This window comes from Danio rerio, chromosome 23, assembly GCF_049306965.1.
Source record: "Danio rerio strain Tuebingen ecotype United States chromosome 23, GRCz12tu, whole genome shotgun sequence".
NCBI classification, from domain to species: Eukaryota; Metazoa; Chordata; class Actinopteri; order Cypriniformes; family Danionidae; genus Danio; species Danio rerio.
The window spans coordinates 16,251,489-16,272,049 of record NC_133198.1 but is presented as its reverse complement, the minus strand read 5'-3'; the positions used below and the strand labels follow the sequence as shown (position 1 = coordinate 16,272,049).

General features: G+C 34.5%; 1 protein-coding gene across 4 annotated transcripts in view; it reads right to left on the bottom strand.

Moving 5' to 3' along the window:
- slc2a4rg (SLC2A4 regulator) overlaps positions 1 to 20,561 on the bottom strand; it is a 147,953-nt gene that overhangs the window by 7,929 nt on the left and 119,463 nt on the right. For 2 of the 4 annotated variants that reach the window (XR_012398872.1, XM_005162014.6), the window contains exons 5-8: positions 16,585 to 16,685; positions 10,093 to 10,348; positions 4,790 to 4,897; positions 2,785 to 2,906 (exon numbers count right to left, since the gene is read on the bottom strand). Coding sequence is in view for 2 of the 4 variants with exons in the window: in XM_005162014.6 (XP_005162071.3) it covers positions 2,785 to 2,906; positions 4,790 to 4,897; positions 10,093 to 10,348; positions 16,585 to 16,685 (587 nt within the window). In the remaining 2 variants the exon portion in view is untranslated. The remainder of the gene's footprint in view (positions 1 to 2,784; positions 2,907 to 4,789; positions 4,898 to 10,092; positions 10,349 to 16,584; positions 16,686 to 20,561) is intronic. The other 2 variants (XR_012398873.1, XM_002666450.8) reach the window with 1 other exon arrangement.

Below are 20,561 nucleotides of genomic sequence, written 5' to 3'. Positions count from 1 at the left end.
TACTAAACGAAATTTGTTTCTAAAAGATATTTTTTCCAAGAAAAATATATGAATTATATTTTTGTTTGTTCCTCTCCTCTACTCAACCAAACGATTGAATGATTTGTTTTGCTCTGACGAAAATAAGGATTTATTGAATGCTTCACTGTGAGTGTATAACAAATCTCAGATATATATTGGCTATTTTTTTAAACATCATTATTTTAAAGATTATGTCTTGAGCATCTGATTTTTCCACAGTGCTGATGTGCTTTCATTTCTACATCTCACTCGTGGTTTAATCCTATCCATGTCATAAGAATGCCCTTAAATAATGTAGTTATTAGTTGTCAGCAAGCATTAGTGTTTATTGAGATTGAAATAAGATAAAATTGAAATTGAGATGAGAAATATTGTTACAGCAACACTTGTGACTGCTTTGAGAAATAAAGCTTGTCATAGACGTCATGGGATGACTGATCATGAAGGAATGTTTAGTCTGGCACATTTGTTACCCACAAAAACTTGAGTTTGTAAAAAAAATAAAAATAAATAAATAAATAATAGCATAATCTGACATAGTGACTTTCATAACCAACAATAAATATTGTGTGATCTGACCGGGGCTTTAATTACAAATGCAAGTATGTGGCCTGTAAAAATATTAGAGTTAGAAATAAAACAAGTTTCGCTTAAAATAAAATTTTTTTAGATGTTAGTAGCACTATGTTAGTTTTAAAGATGGCTATAACTTAGTGTGCTCGAAATAAAGTGACATAATTGGCGTCAAAAAGATATAAAACTGACTTGCAGTTTGTCACTTCCGCCTAAATGGATCAATGTTTTTTAATTCACCTCATAGTCTCTCAACAAATCTTCTGACCAATCAAATGCTCTCTAGTGTCTGACATGCCCCACCCCCTTTAAGTCGATTCTCATAGACTTGGTCGGGGGAGAGCGGAGACGAAAGTAACGTGGGACGAAAGTAACACTGATTTTCTCAAAGCCCTGACATCTGCTTTCTAGGCTATAAGAGCACATTTAACATGTAACCCCTGATGGAGCTGCCAATTATCATGTGATTTTGGGTACAGCAACAAAGTTTTGTATACTGCCAAATAAACATACGGAAGCCAAAAGTTTGACCAGCTGCTCCATTTTGCATTATAAAACATAGCTCTTTGTCCTGCACGTCGCATATTGTGAAAATATTCTATGTTTTTTGGTTTAATTGCTGCATTAAGCAAATGTGCATGTTCTTGCCTTTTATGTGAGCCCTTTATTCATTTATAGTGTAGTTTTTTCACCTATTTGACAGTTGGCAGTCTAAAATGTGGATTTCCTCAATTTAAATTCCATGTAAAATAAAGACATTATATTAAAATATGTTACAATTGTGTTTTCTAGAAGGATACGGAGGACATAAACATTATGACTGGCAGAATACTGCCGTTATTAAGCTAGACTCAGTTTCGCGATATGTTTTAGGGTTATATTGTCCCACATTTAATTTGTTTGGTGATGGTCATGCTAGAAATCAGTGTACAGCTGAAAAAAAAATCCCTGTCAGATTATGCCTCAACTGGATTATCAAGGTGGATTATTCGATAGTAACAATAATATTTGGAAGAGAAATGGCTTGGATTAGTCAATCAGGGTGAGAATTCAAGAAAGGAATGCTTAATATCTTGCAGGGTTGTCATTTTTGGTGTTAAAGGTTCATGACACCCCCACTTTTCAAGTCTAACTCAGAATTCTTTCAAAAGATGCATCATAATGGGCGTGGAGCTCTGCGAGCAAAGGGTGTGGCCAGCTGGGGAGAAGGAGGGGAGCAAGCAACTGTTGTCAGTTAGCTCACAAAACGGGACACAAATCGAGAGGAGACGCATGATTTATAGTCAACAAAGTTAAAATGCAAAGAAATAAATCGTAATTTAATGCCCTGCTACATTGGTTATTCGTAATTTCATATACAGATGACCACAATTTATATAATTATAAAGATAATCGTGTTCATATAAACACTTTAAATGAAGACTTTTCCCTCAAAACCCAGGTCTGAATCATAGGTCTGAATGCAGACTCAGTGCAGCAGGTCTCTTGCCCTGTCTATTTCAACCAGTAGCCCAGTTGGTAATCTAAAGGATTTAAGCAAACACAGCAGCACGGCGATGTGTCTAAATGTCAACGAGTTCCTGATAAAGGACAACGTCAGGCATTCTCCAATTCTCATACTGCTCTCCCGACAAAAATGCTTGTTCCACACAAACAGCTTTGCTGTATCGGCCCTGACAGCATCGCGGGAAAACATGCAACAAACTCTGTGGTTCATGGAAACAAACACATACGACCCTTCATAAACAGCTAAATACTGTGTGCTGTGGGTTTGTGTCTCACAGCTTGGCACTGGTCTGCCTTGCCTTCAGAGAGCACGTGCAGTCATGAATAATTAAGAAGCAGGCTCTTCTCATAGGATAAGAAAACTCCGCTATGAATAATAACGAGAAACCGATGCGTCATCTTTGCACTTGCCCCAAAAATTCTTTTAAACCCGGAAGCTGAAATTAGCTGACAAAAGCTTAAAATTATCCAGTTTTTCCCACAATTAAAGCTGACAGGTGCTAACGTTGTCTTAACTGATGCTCAACACACACAAATCTGTTACAATCTCTAAAAAGTACTTGAGGGTTTTGTGAACCTTTAAAACACACAGCACAGATTAACTGCAGATCACCTAATAACAATGTGCGCTAGTGAAATAAACACTGTGACTTTTGATTTCACATGGATTTTCACACGGGTTACCTGGTTCCAGTGGTGGGTTTGGAAGTGGAGGTGCTGTTGGTGTGTGTTTTGCTGACAGTGGTGTGGTTAACAGGTTGTCTCTTCTCACCGATGCTGACAGTGCGGATTTGAGTCATCGGGCCCTGAAAAAAAAAACAATACAAATCCTGTTAAAGGTAATCAAACTCAACAAACACAACCAAATATGCTGACACCTGTGGTTCTGTAAGAGAGGGAAATTTGGTGATGAGCATAATGGTATACTGATGAACATTTATTTTACATTCTACAATATTTATATTTTGTAATATTTTTTAAAATGCTGGGTTCCACACAATTCCTTCATGTTGTCCCAACACAAATCAATTAAGTTAACTCAATCATTTTTATAATTTATGTAGATTGAACATAAAACAATTAAGTTATCCCCAAAAAAGCTTTAAAAATGATGTTGTTTCAACTTATTTTAAATACGTAATTTAAAGTAACAGCAAAAGTCATTTTTTGAGTATGAAATGTGGTGTCGTTACTTTAAAACATCTGAAGTTTTTATACATATGTTGTTTAGTTTTGTGAAAACAAAACTAAAAGGTCCTGTTTAATTCAAATTTAAAGAATTCAGAGTTTAATTTCTATTGTCTTTGCATTTGGATTGATGTGAATTTTCACTATTAAATCAAGTAGTGAAATTACTCTTTACTACTAATTTACTTTTTAGTCATTAGAAAAGTCTATTTAAATACAATTTGTCAGTCAGAATTTTTTGCAATTTCTGCACAATTCTGCAGAATGATTTTGAGTAAAATAACTAAAAACTAAAAACATATATATATATATATATATATATATATATATATATATATATATATGTTTGATAAATAATGCCTCAGATCTACTAAAAGACAGAAAATATTACTTTACAAACATTCACATATTATTCAATAACATTACTGAAATTAATATAAAAACAGAAAAAATATATGTTTACACACATTTACATAATAGTAAATAAATAGGATTAGCACAACTTAAAGAAGTGTTCATAAGACTCTCATGATAATCATAATATGAGATTTTATGCTTGCTTACGACAACTGTCAAGGGGTCATTTGCTCAGTTAAATGCAAAGATGGCGATGTTTCTAATGACAATTAGACATAAAAAAATACATCACAACCAGTCTTCATCTTTGTCATTACAATTTGACATTATTATGATAACATAACTTGTCATAAACCTGTCATAAACATGATGAACAGGATATTTTTCTGATCACCTTTTCAGTGAAAAACTGTATATGTCATTTCAATGTCTTTGCCGAATAATTTGTAACAGCGTCATTAATATTTAATGCTGACAAGCTGACAAATTCAGCTTTTACCACTGTAGTTAAGGTCAAAAATATTAATAATGCTGCTACGAAATTCATAACACATTTGTAATGGATTTATCATGTTTATAACATATTTATGACAAGTTTTGCTGTCTTGGTAATCTTAGTTTTTTTCTGAGAAAAACATGTTGTGGATTTGTTTATGTCAAGTTGTCATAACACAAAGTCATGTTTGTGTTGAAAATGTCATAACTGAGCATATCAGTTTTCATAAGCATGCATAATGACATGTCATGATTATGAAGGTTTAATGGCAGTGTTATGAACACCCTTTCAAGTAAAGTGTTACAATAAATGGTTTGAATGAAGGGCTCAAAATCTGCAGAAATTCCATGTTGGCCAAGTAATAAATTACTTTTATGAATATTTACCCATCATGCACCTAATTAGTTCAGATTAAACTGTGTTTACCAGATGTCTCTGTTGTCAGCTTGTAACAGAGGTTTGAAGTCTGCTTTACTGCATTTTTGCAAAAGCATCTGAGACAGGAAACCAAAAGTCATGCAAGTGCAACTTCTGAAAGACCCCGAGAGTCAGAGAAAAACGGAACTCTTTTTAGCGCTTCATGAGTTACCAGCTGAAAAAAAGGAGGAAGTGTAAGAAAACAAGAAAGGAAAGAGAGTAGCATCTCACCGGTGGACCTTTATAAATGACAGGGGGTGACTGCCAGGATACACTAATCCTATCCTCACTGTGAGGCGGGCATGAAGGCATGCTGGGAATGCTGACAGGGGTTGTAGCCTGAAAAACACAGTAGGTGTGTGTAAGAAGCGGTATTAGCAAAGCCAGCAGAGGGAGAAAGAAAATACACTGTTAAGAGGATAGTTCACCCAAACGTGAGCATTTACGCACTATTTACTCTCCCGCATGCGCTGCCAAACCTAATTATTCTGTTAAACACCAAAAAAGATACTTTGGAGAAAGCTGAAAACCTGTAACCATTGACCTCCATAGTATTTTCTTTTCCTACTATGGAAGTCAAATGGCTCCTAAATTGTATTCACAATTAAAATTAGAGTGTCTCAAACCGTAGTGTGTTGAAAAGATGATGCCAAAAGTTCCAGGATGGTCTACTATTTCTGGAAGAAGTTTGAAGTGTAGAACGGTTCATACTCTAACCCAGTGGTCACCAAACTTGTTTCTGGAGGGCCGGTGTCCTGCAGATTTTAGCTCCAACCCTGATCAAACACAGCTGAACAAGCTAATCAAGGTCTTACTAGGTATACTTGAAACATCCAGGAAGTTGTGTTGAGGCAAGTTGGAACTAAATCCTGCAGGGACACTGGCCCTCCAGGACCGAGATTGGTGACCCCTGCTCTAACCGCTAATGTTGCAGACAATGCATAGCTTGCTGCAACTTGAATTCGATTAGAACTTCAAACTCAAATTGTAAAAAATTACTAACATAGTGGACATGCGAGACAAACCGTTTTTATCAACATAGGCTCATTCTGCAAAGATAGTACTATATACGTTTCAGGAGATTGCAAATTATGTAGTCAGAGGTACATATGGCATATTTCATTTTTAAAATAAACAAAAAGGGGCGGTATGACGCATCAATGACGGGGTTCGAGTCCAGTGAAGAACGATTCCAGAAAGCGGGTAAAACAATAACAAAAAATAAAATAAAGCAGTAAATAATAGTGTGAATGTAGTAAAATTTGAAAATGTGGTAAAAATCAGCCGAGGGCTTTTCCTTTTCTGGATTGCATTTTAAAATTGTTAATTGGGTTAGGGAAAATGGGTGGTCGGGTCAATCGGTGCTTTTGAAAATACTATTGGTTGGGTTTAAGGAAGGAGCAGGATGGGTCAGTCGATCAGTCAGTCAGTCAGTGAGTCAACCAGTCATTCAGTCAGACAACAGCGGCCTCTCGTGGATTTACACTAGAACAACAGTGCAACGTGACTTCCAGTTGGCAACGAGATGAAGTAGACGTGTGCCTGTTTTCCCCTTCTGAATTTTATTCACTTAAAAAACCTATTGTTTTTCAACTAAATACAAAAATAGCTAAACTACTTATAAATAACAGTATTTATAAAGGATGGCATCTAAATCTGCGAAAACATCCAAGAAAGAAGCTAAGGTAAAAGCTGAATCACCCGCGGCAAAAGAAGAAGTGAACATGACGGCTCTGTCAGATTTGCTGGAAGAGCATAGAATGGCCTTGGCGAGTTCAAACAGCCATTTCAACATTGAAATCGTAACTTGACTGTGTTCAAACCATGGTATCCACTCAAAGACAGAGACTTCCCTCATTAGAATCTCATGCGGAGACGCTGGATGAGCGCGTGGAACGGCTTAAAACTTCCCTCTCAGCAGTAACAGAGAGCAACGCAAAGCTAAAAGCCAAAACTGCTGATCTAGAAGCACGATGCAGAAGAAACCACATAAGGATCATTGGCATGAGTTGATAGAGGGCCACGGCCAACCCCATTTTTCTTAGAGTTACTTTTTGAAGTTTTCAGAGTGCAGATTTTACCTTCTCCCCAGAGCTCGACCGTGCGCACAGATCCCTCATCGCCAAACTGAAACCAGGAGAAAGACCACTTTCGTGGTCCGCTTTCATCGATACCAGCTAAAAGATAAAGTAATTCGCGTGGCACGTAAAAAGCGAGGCGAGCTATAAAATCAAGGCAAACCAATTGCCATCTTTGAAGACTATAGTCCTGAAGTAATGGAACAACATGCTCAATACCGCAAACTCATGGCTGTAATGTACAAACAAGGACTTAAACCAGCTCTTTTGTACCTGGCGAGGCTTCGAATAACAAGCAGAGAACAACAGATGCGAAAGGCACTCGTGAGAGAAATTTGAGATCTGAAAAAACATACACAATGGCCTGTTGTGGATTCACAAAAACAAAAACTGCAAAAATAAATGTAGTTGCTGGGACATATTTGGTGCTCTTTAGAAATGTATACAGGGGTATGTTTTCCGAATGAACATGGGTTGCTTTTTATACTCCGCAGAGCTCAATATAAAAGCCCGAAACATTTTAAATTAATTTTTATTTTATACCTTTTTTAACTTTTTTTTTCTTAATTATCCAAAAACCTTAGAAAATTTCTCTGCAAAAAAGACTCTCAAATGGCAAATTGATGAAATGTGGAAGATTGATAGATTGTGTAATAAAGCAACTTAACGATTCATTAATAAGAAAGTAGTATGTATATATGTATATGCATATACTTACAGGATCTAGAATAAGTATGCAAATTGGAATGCAGCAAATGGTTTTCAGTATTTTTCAATTATCTTCTTTTGTGTTCAACTGAAGAAAGAAAGTCATAAAGTTTTGAAACAAGTAATGTGCGAGTACTGATGATGAAATTTTCATTTTTGGGTGAACTATCCCTTTAAGTAGAACCGCACACCATTGATAGTCAAGAGGAGCTGCTACAAAAGACATGATGAGACCACTGAAAACACTCACTGAGCCATTAATACGTCAGCAATTACAGACACACATATATGTCTCTATCTGTGTGTGTGTGTGTCTGACCCCGACGCTGAGATTTAACAGATGCCTTAATGCTTCACGGCCAAAGGTCACAGATATAAATCTCTGTTCGTTTGAAAGATTTCTGAAAGGTCATTTACTTTGGAATTTTTCAAGAAAAATCTAATGTAGCTACACAACAACAACCTACAATTATTTTCCTAATAAAATATCTGAATTTTCTTAAAGCAACATAAGTGCAGTTGTAAGATGTATCTTGATATGAGTTTTCCATATTTGTTGGGAACATAAATTAAACTAAATTTAGTGATGTTTATGCAAAGATAAAACTAGGGTTTCATATTACTATTTAGGACAAAACAAGCTTAGTTTAGGATGGTTAAAAACATTTCTTGAGTAATATTATTAATGGCAATCAACCAAATCCTATGAGAAACATTATGCTAAAAAGATTTTTTCCAGGAGAACAATATAATTTCAATAGGATTTTTGCTAATAAATTGTTTAAAAAAGATGAGATTAAAAAACTGATACTGAAACAAATAAATAAAATAAAAACCTAAAATTGCATTTATCATATGTGCATATAAAATATAGCATCATATATTTTTTGTAATTTAAAATTAATTGGCATAAAAGAAAACCAAATTGATGTAATAATGTATGCAAGACTAAAATGTTACCCTGAGCTTCATGTATTTCAGCAAAAAAAAAAAAAAAAAAAAAAAGAAAACCTTGCACAGATTTATCTAAGACTATAAAAAAATAAGATTGTTTGGTGTCAGGATGGGCATTTTTTAAGGCAAGTTTATAAAAATTACTTAAATGCCCTAATTTATTATATACTAATGTTGATAATATACTAATATACTTATCAATACCCTGTCTGAGAATTTAGGCCAAATCCCTAAAATGACTAAATAAATGCATATATAAAAGCAATGAATAAATAGCTGAATAAATAAACAAGTAACTAAGTATGTACAGTCAAAGTCAGATTTATTAGTCATCCTATTTTTCAAATATTTCCTAAATGATCTTTAACAGAGCAAGGAAATGTTCACAGTATGTCTGATTATATTTTTTCTTCTGGAGAAAGTCTTATTTGTTTTATTTCAGCTAGAATAAAAGCAGTTTTTAATTTTTAAAAAAACATTTTAAAGTCAAAAGTATTTGCCTCTTCAAGCTATATTTTTTCAACTGTCTACAAAACAAACCATTGTTATATAATGACTTGCCAAATTACCATAACTTGCCTAATTTAGCCTTTCAATTGCACTTTAAGCTGAGTAGTAGTATCTTGAAAAATAGTATGTACTGTTATCATGGCAAAGATAAAATAAATTAGTTATTAAAATTATTATGTTAAGAAATGTGCTTCAAAAAATTGAGGGAAAGTATTCAAGGGCCTAGTAATTCTGACTTCAAGTGTATACATGTGGAATATACACACAAATAAACAGTTGAAGTCAGAATAATTTTTTTTTCTCTTTTCAAATATTTCCCAAATGATGTTTAACAGACCAAGAAAATTTTCACAGTAGGTCTGATAATATTTTTTTCTTCTGGAGAAAGTCTTATTTGTTTTTTTCCCGGCTATTATTAGCCCCTTTAAGCTATATTTTTTGATAGTCTACAGAAGAAACCAATGTAACACAATGACTTGTCTAATTACCCTAACCTGCCTAATTAACCTTAAGCCTTTATGTCATTTTAAGCTGTATAGAAGTGTCTGAACTCTTGAGACATCCCAAGTCTCCCAGAAGTTCACCGTGTTCACGATGGTTTCCTTCGGGTGCTCCGGTTACCCTATACTACCCTTATACTATATAGTACGCTAAAATCATTATGTGAGCCGAGTAGATGTCCGAATTCAGAGAATTTGAAAATCAGTATGTGAGAAGTATCCTGATGACTTAATACTTTCGTCGAGATTCTGGAGTGCACATCCCATGCACACTGCACTATCCCATAATGCCCGCGAGAGAATTCATGAGTGGAAGTGAAGTGACGCAACAGATAGAGGTAGGTCGCGTGACCATGATGACAAAATGGCGGATTTAGTACACCTGAATTCCATTCAGAATTTTCACATTCATACTGTATAGAACCTACTTTTTCTAACAGCCGAGTAGTATGTTTAAATTCTAGTTCAGGAGCAGGTGTGTGTTGCATGACAGGACTTGTAGTTCATATGAGACAGGCTTGTAGTCCATGTAAATGTGGATGCTCTTCAGCGATCTACGAAGGTTAGTGATCGTGACAACCATAATAACTCTTTAAAGACAAATTTAACTGGACAACATTTTATTTCAACTTCAAAAGGTCACTTGCAGTGACTTGTACACTTGTAGAGAACTTGTAGGTTGAAATGTCTAAATCAATTTACTATTATTATTTATTATTAAACACACACACACACACACACACACACACATGCACACACACACACACACACACACTGCTGTCACCTGGTAAGCGTGGTCAGTGCGGATATGGCACAGTGCCGAGGGTGCTGATTGACTGAGCGGGGTGTGGATCACGTTGGCAGGTTCAGTTCGGGACACATCACAGGTCAGGACGGGGAACACAGGCGGCGGCCCGGACGTGGTCGGAGACGTGGGCGTGAGGTTAGACAGACCCTCCGAAAGAGTGTCCATGTTCACCTCGATTTCAGAGTAGTAGAAATCCTCCTCGCCATCGCTGTAGTCAGAATCTCCATTTCGCCTGAAAACACACAGACATGATAGTCAGATTTAGTAGACTTGTGTTAGGATGCATAGGTCCACATGGTGTGGAGCGATGTCGCCTCACAGTAAAAAGGTCGCTGATTCAAGCCCCAGCTGGGTCAGGTAGCATTTCTGTGTGAAGTTAGCATGTTCATCCCGCGTTCGTGTGGGTTTCCTCTGGTTTCCCCCACAAGTACAAAGACATGCGCCATAGGTGAATTGGGTAAACTAAATTGGCTGTAGTGTATATGTATGATTAAGAGCATCCGCTGTGTAAAACATATGCTGAATAAGTTGGCGGTTCATTCTGCTGTGGTGAATCCTGATTAATAAAAGGACAAAGGTGAAAAGAAATAAATGAATGAATATCTTGATCTTGTTTATCCCTTTTGTGTCCTGCGTCCATTACAACAGACATTACATATCAGGGTATTTTTTGTTTAGATTTTTTTTTTGAGCATTTAATCTACTTTTAAGTCTGCTGTCCATGATATTGGATGTTTGTCAGCCAATCAAATGGCAGGAGGCTCTGTTTGTTGTAATCTTAATAAAAAATATTCACAATGCTAAAGACAAGCATGGCAGCACTTGGTTCTGAATATAAAAGTAAGCAACGTTTTCAATGCTTTTATTCACATTTATTGAAATATTTGTCAATATTTGATAGATTGCATAGTAGAATAAGGATAGCTTTTACTAATTAAAGTTACAAATAGATTGTAGAGTTGCAAACTTTAAATAAAATAAGGAATTAAAAAAAATATTTTTGTCTTCTATATAATAATAAGCAGGCTATAAAACAAAAACCTCAAATTAAAATTAAAAGTTGTCATTTTTAAGTTTGTGACATTCAAAAGAAACATTATGTAAAGACAACTGTTTTGATATGATGTTCATCGAAATAGACAAAAAATATTAAAGAATGTTGACATTTTTATTATTTTTATTCAGTCTTGTTGATGGAAGCCTTCCTCTTAAACTTGGATCATAATTCTGGTCTGACGGGGTTCATTATTTATCCAATGAAGACATTTTCCATTTGATTTGAAAGCTGGTATTTAAAATTCTAATGGCAGTCGGACATTTGATACACATTTTTTTTTCCTTTTGATTGTAAAAGCTGAAATTTTATGAATGAATGAATTCAGCAAGTCTGCTGTCCATGATATTGGATGATTGTCAGCCAATCAAATGGCAGTAAAGCTCTATCTGTTATATCCACAATGCTGAAGACAAGCATGGCAGCGCTTGGTTCAAAACACAGAATTAAGGAACATTTTCAATGGTTTTATTCACATTTATTGATATATTTGACAATATTTGAAAGATTGAAGAAAAAAGGATTACATTTACTAATTAAAATTACAAATCAACTGTCTTTTTAAAGTCTGCTATTATATAATAATAAGCAGGCTATAAAACAAAAACCTCTAAATTAAAAGTCATTTTGACATGATGTTCACTGAAATAGACAAAAAACAGTTTAAAGAATGCTGACATGTTTATTATTTTCATTTAGTCTCATTGATGGAAGCCTTTCTCTGAAACTTAGATCATAATTCAGGTCTAAAGGGGTTAATTATTTATAGAATTTTCCATTTGATTCTTTATTATTTGTACCTGAATACTGTTAGACACCCCCCAAAAAAACAAAATGCTCTGTTTATTTCATTTTCTATCTTTGCTCTATTATATTCATCTATGCATATCAGGTGTTTATTATGATTTATTCAAATGTACTCTCCTACAAAATCACCTAAATGAATGTTTAAAAAAATGAATTCTTCCCAACTATTCAAATCATCTGATGAAGCTATTCGAGTCATCTGATGAAATTGTATTCGTATCTATCTATCTATCTATCTATCTATCTATCTATCTATCTATCTATCTATCTATCTATCTATCTATCTATCTATCTATCTATCTATCTATCTATCTATCTATCTATCTATCTATCTATCTATCTATCTATCTATCTATCTATCTATCTATCTATCTATCTATCTATCTATCTATCTATCTATCGCAGAAAAACTAAATATTGTAAAGTTTTCCCCCCAAACCGTGCAGCTCTTGTTATATGTACCCGCCAGCAGGTGGCAGCAGTGCCAACATCTTTACCGGCGGCTCTGACTGTAAACATGGGATGGTAGGTAGCAACATGAGGCTATAAAAACACTCTTACTACCGACATCAGAATGTGTTTCCCTCTGTAGCTCCTGTTATGGTGCTCTGAAAGAGTAGCTTACCCTGAGCTGTCCCATGACAGACAGTCCAAATGGCTCTAAATCATCTTCACAACAGAGTTTAGCGGGTTATATGATGCTTGATGATGATTGCCATTTTTCTTCAGGAGTCATTTTCTTAACTGGTGTTCATAAAAGTCAGTTCTCCAAAAAATGAAAACTCATGTTCAGGCCATCCCAAATATAGGCCACTTTTTTCTTCAGTAGAACATTAGAGCTTGTTGTCATTGGGGATTTTTAAAATGCAAGTTTAAATACAGCTACTTTGATATTCAAGAAGAAATGCTGAATTTAATTGAAAGTATAGTTCACCCAGAAATCTGAATTCTGATTCTTCAATACAAAAAAATACTTTGAAGAAAACATTGAATTTCAAGGTTTCTGTTATATCTATATCAACGGTTAAAGTTTTCTAATTTTTTTTCTTCTTCTTTAAAATGTTGTTTTGTGTTTAACAGAAGAAAGAAACTCATAAAGGTTTAACACTGAAACTACCAAAATTCTATAACTACTAGAGTTACCATAACAGTCATTCTGGCAGTTTTCATATAAGACGTCATATTGTCACGTCATATTTACATTCAAAACTTCTATTAAAATATAAAAATCAGGCTTTGAATGTCTGTCATCATATTTAATGAAGTCATTACCCTAAACATATCGTCACTTTGGAATTATAAGGTTCTATCTGCGTTCTGAATGATTTTGAGATATTGAGCTTCAAAGGTTTTGCATTCCATATAGCAAACAATATGTGTGTAACAGTTCTCTTTCATACATTACCATGACAGAGACCCAAAGGGTTCTCTGAATGTAAATAATCAAAGTTCTCTTACATTTGCAAATTAGAGTAAAAAAACCACGGTAAATGCAGATAGAACCTGCTAATTCTGAAAAGTCATTTTCCATTTGGAGTTATAAGGTTCTATCTGGCAGATCATTTATTGAAGCATTACTTTTCAAGAAATACAATCAAAAAATATATAAGTTGGTGTTGTAACAATATGTTGATGCTTGAGAAAGTTACATTTTTGCTTTCTACAACATTTATTTCATGTTTTAGGATGAATATTTTTTTCTTGTTCCAATTAAGCATGCAATGCTGTGCTAAATATTTTTTCCAGTGCAGATGTTAATTTTATCAAATTAATATGTTAATATTTATAAAATTGTATGCTCTATATGAATTATTGAATTATATTCATTGAATTATATGCCCCATTAATTAAATAAAGTATTTGCTTTTCAAGGCTTAATATTAAATTTAAAGACTTTAAAAGAAACAGACGATGACCAAATGAGTCCAAATGTGTTGCCTATTCACTGACTATATGTAAACAAACAAATATATTTCACATTTAATATCTACATTTTTTAATATTCATCTCTTTTTCAACAATGTAAAATGTAATATTTCATCTCAATGTCGGCAATGCGGTGCATGGCGCAGTGGGTAGCATGATCGCCTCACAGCAAGAAGGTTGCTGGTTCGAGCCTCAGCTGGTTTACTTGGCGCTTCTGTGTGGAGTTTGCATGTTCTCTCTGTGTTGGTGTGTGTTTCCTCCGGGTGCTCTGGTTTCTCCAACAAGTCCAAAGACATGCGGTATAGGTGAATTGGCTAAGCTAAAATTGGCCATAGTGTATGTGTGTGATTAAGTGTGTATGGGTGTTTTCCAGTGATGGTTTGCAGCTGGAAGGGCATCCGCTGTGTAAAACATATGCTGGATAAGTTGGTGGTTCATTCCGCTGTGGTGACCCCAGATTAAAAAATGGACTAAGTCGAAAAGAAAATGAATGAATGAATGAATCTCAATGTAAAGGAAATGCTTCTTAATCGTCACATTTACACACATCTCCATTTTGTGTGGTTCGCAGGGCCAGATTAACCAATGGGCCTTATGGGCACAGGCCCAAGGGCCCGTGCGCACTAGGGGCCCCTGCGAGGGGGGAGAAAAAAAGACAATTTCGGAGTGTCTTTTTTGGCTAATTGCAAATAGCGCATCTAGTTGGCATAAGCTATTCAGGATTTACGCTCATCGATACCTGATTGATAGAGACAACATGAGTAAAGAGCTGTTGATCATTACAGCCGCGGTGGCGCACCTTGTAAGGCGCACAGATTCATCTTTTGCCGCGATTAATCATAAACTCGGTTCGAATCCACCATCAGCTGAACTCGTGCTACTTTTTTCCTCCCCATTACATATCAGATTGGAAATATATTTATTTTTAACAGGAAGGAAACATTGTTTAAAAATAATGCAAATGTGATATAAAGTCACAAGTGTCTCGTGGGTATTTAATAATGTTTAGCCTTATTATAGGTGCCTCCCTCTCTGCAAAAACTATATTGCTCAGACAACTGTATTTCCTCTGAGCAAAAAAAATCGCGATCACATATTAATATTATTATTATATTTAAACTGCCTTTCTTTCTTTAACTAAACAGAATGCTGTAATTGGTCAAGCGGGGAAACGTCAGTTTTGTAATAACCCGCACTAAACTGAGCGGACTTTAGTGTAACGTTATATCTGTCATAGATCAAAAATGAGTGGACAAGTGGATTTAGCAAACGCGAGAGAAAGAGGAGAGGAGGCATATTTATTGAGGCATTTTCCATACACACCATCTTTAAACAGACCCATGATTAGGAGATTGAGGGTACAGAAGAAGACGTTATGGTAACTTTAAATGATGAGAAGCTAGCATTAACCAGGCGGAGGAGGCTAACGGCAGCGCAGCGCGGACTAGATTCATCGTGTGAGAGACAGACAGAAAAGGAGGGAGAGAGGGAGAGAGAGAGAGAAAGGCCCAGAAGAGGAGAGAGATGGGAGAGAAGAGGTATAGTGTGTGTGATTTCGGATACTTTTAGGTTTATAATCAAGTCTTCATCACGAGAAGAGTAGAGAAAATACAGGGAGAGAAGGAGAGAGACAGTAAATCAGTGTTTGTATTATGAAAGACTCAGATTCGTAGAACTCAGATTCATAGAACTGGATTGGAGAAGCATTGTGCATTATATGCCATGGCAATAATATGCTTTATAAGTTTGTAAAAGCAATACATTAAAATACCCTTTAAAAAAAAAAAAAAAAAAAAAAAAAAAAAAAATATATATATATATATATATATATATATATATATATATATATATATATATATATATATATATATATATATATATATATAGCCTATATATATAGTTTTATTAGTATTTTTATTCAATGCTTTGAAAAATAAGTTAAATCTTTGTAGACTAAAAATACATATGTACTATATATAATTTATTTAAATATGTGGGCAACAAATTATAGATTCATTTTATTTAAAAAATTCTTATATTATTCTTATTTTTTTAAATTCAACTATAGGGGTGCATTAAAAATGCTGATAAGAGTTCAACTTTGTAGATAAATCATTTTTGTTTTTAAATAAAAAGTTTTAAAATGTAAACAACTCATAAAAAAAACATCACATAATGTAAATAAGATGTCATTTAATATGTGAATAACTCAATTTTGACAAAAATGCACCTCCCTTTCTTTTTCACTTTTACAAGCAGGGGAGAATTAAGGCTTTTTACATGCTGTTTTAAAAAACATATCTTAAGGAAAGTTATGTTTAAGTAAAGTTATGTTTAAATCCTATTTTATTTGAAAAGATGTTTCATGAAAAAGATTTTACTTGCTTTATCAAAATAAAAAAATAAAAAATTAAATTTAAAAATCTGATGATGTTGATTTGAAATGTGAAAATGAAGATCTGTTAAAAATGATTAAGACCTACAACACAATATTTCAGGAAATTTAAAATGTTTTAAATTTCCTGAATGCCCTGCGGACATCCTGCTAAATGTAAATAACACATTTTAGTAACATTTTGAGATATTTTCTTTGGGGAAAATCTGTTATGTAGATTTGAAAGACATTCATTGCATTAATGTAACTGGTGACGGCGGGACAGACGGGTGTGAGTGTCTCTTACCCCAAGTGGACGGTGCGGATGTGGCGCTGGATCCCTGAGGAGGTGCTGAGGACTTTTTCACAGTTCTTCCACAGACACTTAAACATCACCTTCATGGAGTTCTGCAACACACAAACACAGTTTACAGATGATAAAAAGACACGTTGGTGAAGTCACAGGACCAATAGTGTGAACGTTAAACCCTTGTGTGTTGTTGGGAATGTTTTCATCCACATTTTCAGTGTTATTTGGCCACATCTTTCTCAGTGTTTCAGCAAATGAAATGATTTTTGGGGACAAATCTTATTTTAAGACATATTTCGGGAAAATGCTTAGAATTTTTCAAAAACTCAACAGTACACACTGGGAAATTTACTACACTTACATTATGTTTGTGACTGTTTTTGCAACTTTGACTCATTTTTAATTACAAATCCATGACACCGAATATCAAGAGTTCCTGATTGTTGGTGGTTTTCCCTTTTTTGTAATTTTTACTGTTGATCAGCAGTTGCAGTGCAAAAAAAAACTTTGTTTCTGCCTTTTATATGGGGCTATATGTAGTGTGTGAGAGGTGAAGAAAGCGAGATCTTTGAGCACTTACCTTGATACAGTATGTTTGAAAAACAAACATTAAGCATCTCAGCTCTCAGGCCATAGTAAACATAGTACGAATATTTATCCACACACACTATAATCTGCTGTTTTACTTCCAAAAACTCCATATAAAAGCCAGAACTTTTTTGCACAGGCCTATCTAAAGAGAGGGGTCTGGATGCAGACCTGGTGCAGTGCAATCTGAGCTGCATCCAATGCTTTTTAATGCGATCACCTAACATCACCCCTAACCCTACCCGTCACAGTGACCTCACTCACTCCATCGAGTGCATTGTGTCTGACATTGCATCATAAAGTCTGCATCCAAATACTATTGTATCTAAAAGGTTAATGCTGTGAACTGATGAATGTTGTCTCTTTTCCAAATTTAAATGGCTTGAACATAAAACAATTAAGTTATCTCCTTAAAATTTCAAGAATCAGCTCATTTGAAATAGGCCCTTTGAACAAGCATCAGAAATCTTTTGATTGTTTTGAGTGTGTAAAGATATCAGGAATAAATATACAAATTTCACAATGACATCTCATTCATTCATTCATTCATTTTCTTGTCGGCTTATTCCCTTTATTAATCCGAGGTCGCCACAGCGGAATGAACCGCCAACTTATCCAGCAAGTTTTTACGCAGTGGATGCCCTTCCAGCCGCAACCCATGTCTGGGGAACATCCACACACATTCGGACAATTTAGCCTACCCAATTCACCTGAACCCCATGTCTTTGGACTGTGGGGGAAACCGGAGCACCCGGAGGAAACCCACGCGAAGGCAGGGAGAACATGCAAACTCCACACAGAAACGCCAACTGAGCCGAGGTTCGAACCAGCGACCTTCTTGCTGTGAGGCGACAACCCACTGCGCCACTGCCTCGCCTACAATTACATCTCTTGCACAGCTTTTAGATTATTTTACAACCTTATTAGTTCTTTTTAAATGTAGTTTTTTACATTTAAAACATTTACATTTAAATTTAGTATAAAGCTTACAAAAGACCAAATATGACACCTCAGGCTGAGGCTACACAACAATGTTTGAAAGCTGTCTGTATGCTAATAGGCTTGGGCTGAATTAACTAAAGGAATTGGCTTTGTAGAGAAAAAACAGGATGTTTGGTGAATATCAATACAGTTCTTTCACTTTACAAGATGAATACTGAGAGAATCTTTAGTAAATACATTTTAAAGGGTCCAAATTAATCTGAAATGTATGTATATATATATATATTTTAATTTGAAATAGTATCATTTATATTTACAATTTAGACACAGATTTCTATTTTTTGTTTCTCTTTTTAGCAATTTATGTCAAAGAGCTTTAAGTTATTTATTCTAATATTTCATTTTATCTTGATGGAAATCCAGCCCTGTAGAAAATAAAATGACATGAGGAAATAAATGTAATAATATGCAAGTAAAAAAATTGTATAAGTGTGTATGGATGTTTCCCAGTGATGGGTTGCAGCTGGAAGGGCATCTGCTGCGTAAAACATATGCTGGATAAATTGGCGGTTCATCAGATCCTTCTTTTCCACAACACACCGCTGCATCGACCACATTATTGCAATGCAGCACCAATCCGCCAGTCAATTTCACGTTCCATCCTTTCCTCACTCGTGAACAAAACCCCAAGAAACTTTAACTCCTTCACCTGTGGTAAGGACTTTCCTCCAACCTGGAGATGGCAAACAAACTTTTTCCGGTTGAGCATCATGGCCTCAGACTTGGAGGTGCTGATTCTTATCCCATTATTAAATCAAGAAGCAATTTTCTAGACAAGTAAACAGTATAGTCTTGTTTTAATAATAATAATAGTGTTGTTGTAAAAAAAAAAAAAAAACTACCACTAGTATGCTTATTATGGTTCAAAATGGATTTGATTATTATTATTATTGCTATTAATGTTATTATTATTATCATCATAATCATCATCATCATCATTATTAATATTATCATCATCATTATTATTAATATCAGTGTTGTTGTGAAAAAAACTACCACTAATATTCTGTTGAATATGTTCCATAATGGCTTTTATTATTATTATTATTATTATTATTATTATTATTATTATTATTATTATTATTATTAATAATAATAATAATAATAATAATAATAATAATAATAATAAATATACAACAAGTAATAGGCCAGATTAACATGCGTAAATGTTCATGTTCGAACTAATAAGATAATTAAGTCTTCGGCACTGTAAGGGTGCCCAGATCCAACACTATCCCACAGCAATTCCTAACTTTTTCATTTAAAGGCCAATTCGTATGAATTCGTACAATCTCATTTGTAAAATTTAGTACGACTTGCTCATCCCACAATAAGGGTTGGGTTTATTATTAATATTAATAATAATATTATTTTCTGTTCACCTACAATACATAAATTGGCTTTGACACATCTAAATCTACAGAAGTCAACCTTTGAAGTGAATCAAAAATGTTTTTTCAGAACTGTCCTACAAGAATAGGTGTTTAGTTTTAGGACAACTTTGGTGAAAGGTGATGATCCACTTCAAATGTTGCTGATTGTACACTGAAAAAAGTGCTGTAGGACTAAAAGATGACCTGACTTGACTACCAGAAGTACTTTCAATTATAGATTTAGCCATGAGTGTTTATGAATGAGTCGTCAGTCCTCTAGTGTTACGCTTCAGGAAGCTGCTCTGCTTCATTTTCTTGTTCTCCTCCACCGAGAGTGGTTTGTATTGGCTATAGCGGAACATATAGGGGCGCGGGAGGCCTCTGGTGAGCTGAAATAATAGAGGAGACGGCCAGCGCTGTTGCCTAAAACAAGCACTAGCAGTATGGGACACATCCATCTGTCTTTCTGCACTCACTGCAGCCCAAAACATATTCCACTTCATGTAGTGCAAACCCATGAGAAATGAGAAACTCTGTATATGGTCTTTTATGGAGTATTCGCTTAAATATTCTGATTATATTTTTAGCTGTAAATTGGATGGTTTCTAACACAATCTGGCATAATACTAATATTTTTTTATAAGTAAACAAGGTTTGCACTAAAAGAATATTGAACTGAAAAACATTATTTATTGAATTTACATCAACTATTTTCGCTTTATAAATTATTTGAGTCTGAACGATCTTTATTTAAAAAAATAACCATATTTATGGTAACATTAACAGCACTGATTTAAAGTTGAATATTTTTATCAGATAAACGTCAAGTTCTATGTTTTTACAAAGTTAAGTGCATTAATAATAAAACAATTAAGCTATCTTGGGTTTTTCAGCTGATTTTAAATAAGTAGTTTGAGCAAACAGCAAAGATAATTTTTCAGCGTACTTTGGCATATCATTGCACAGTTACTTGGTTTAAAAACAAAAACAGTCCTGACAGGAAGTAAAGGA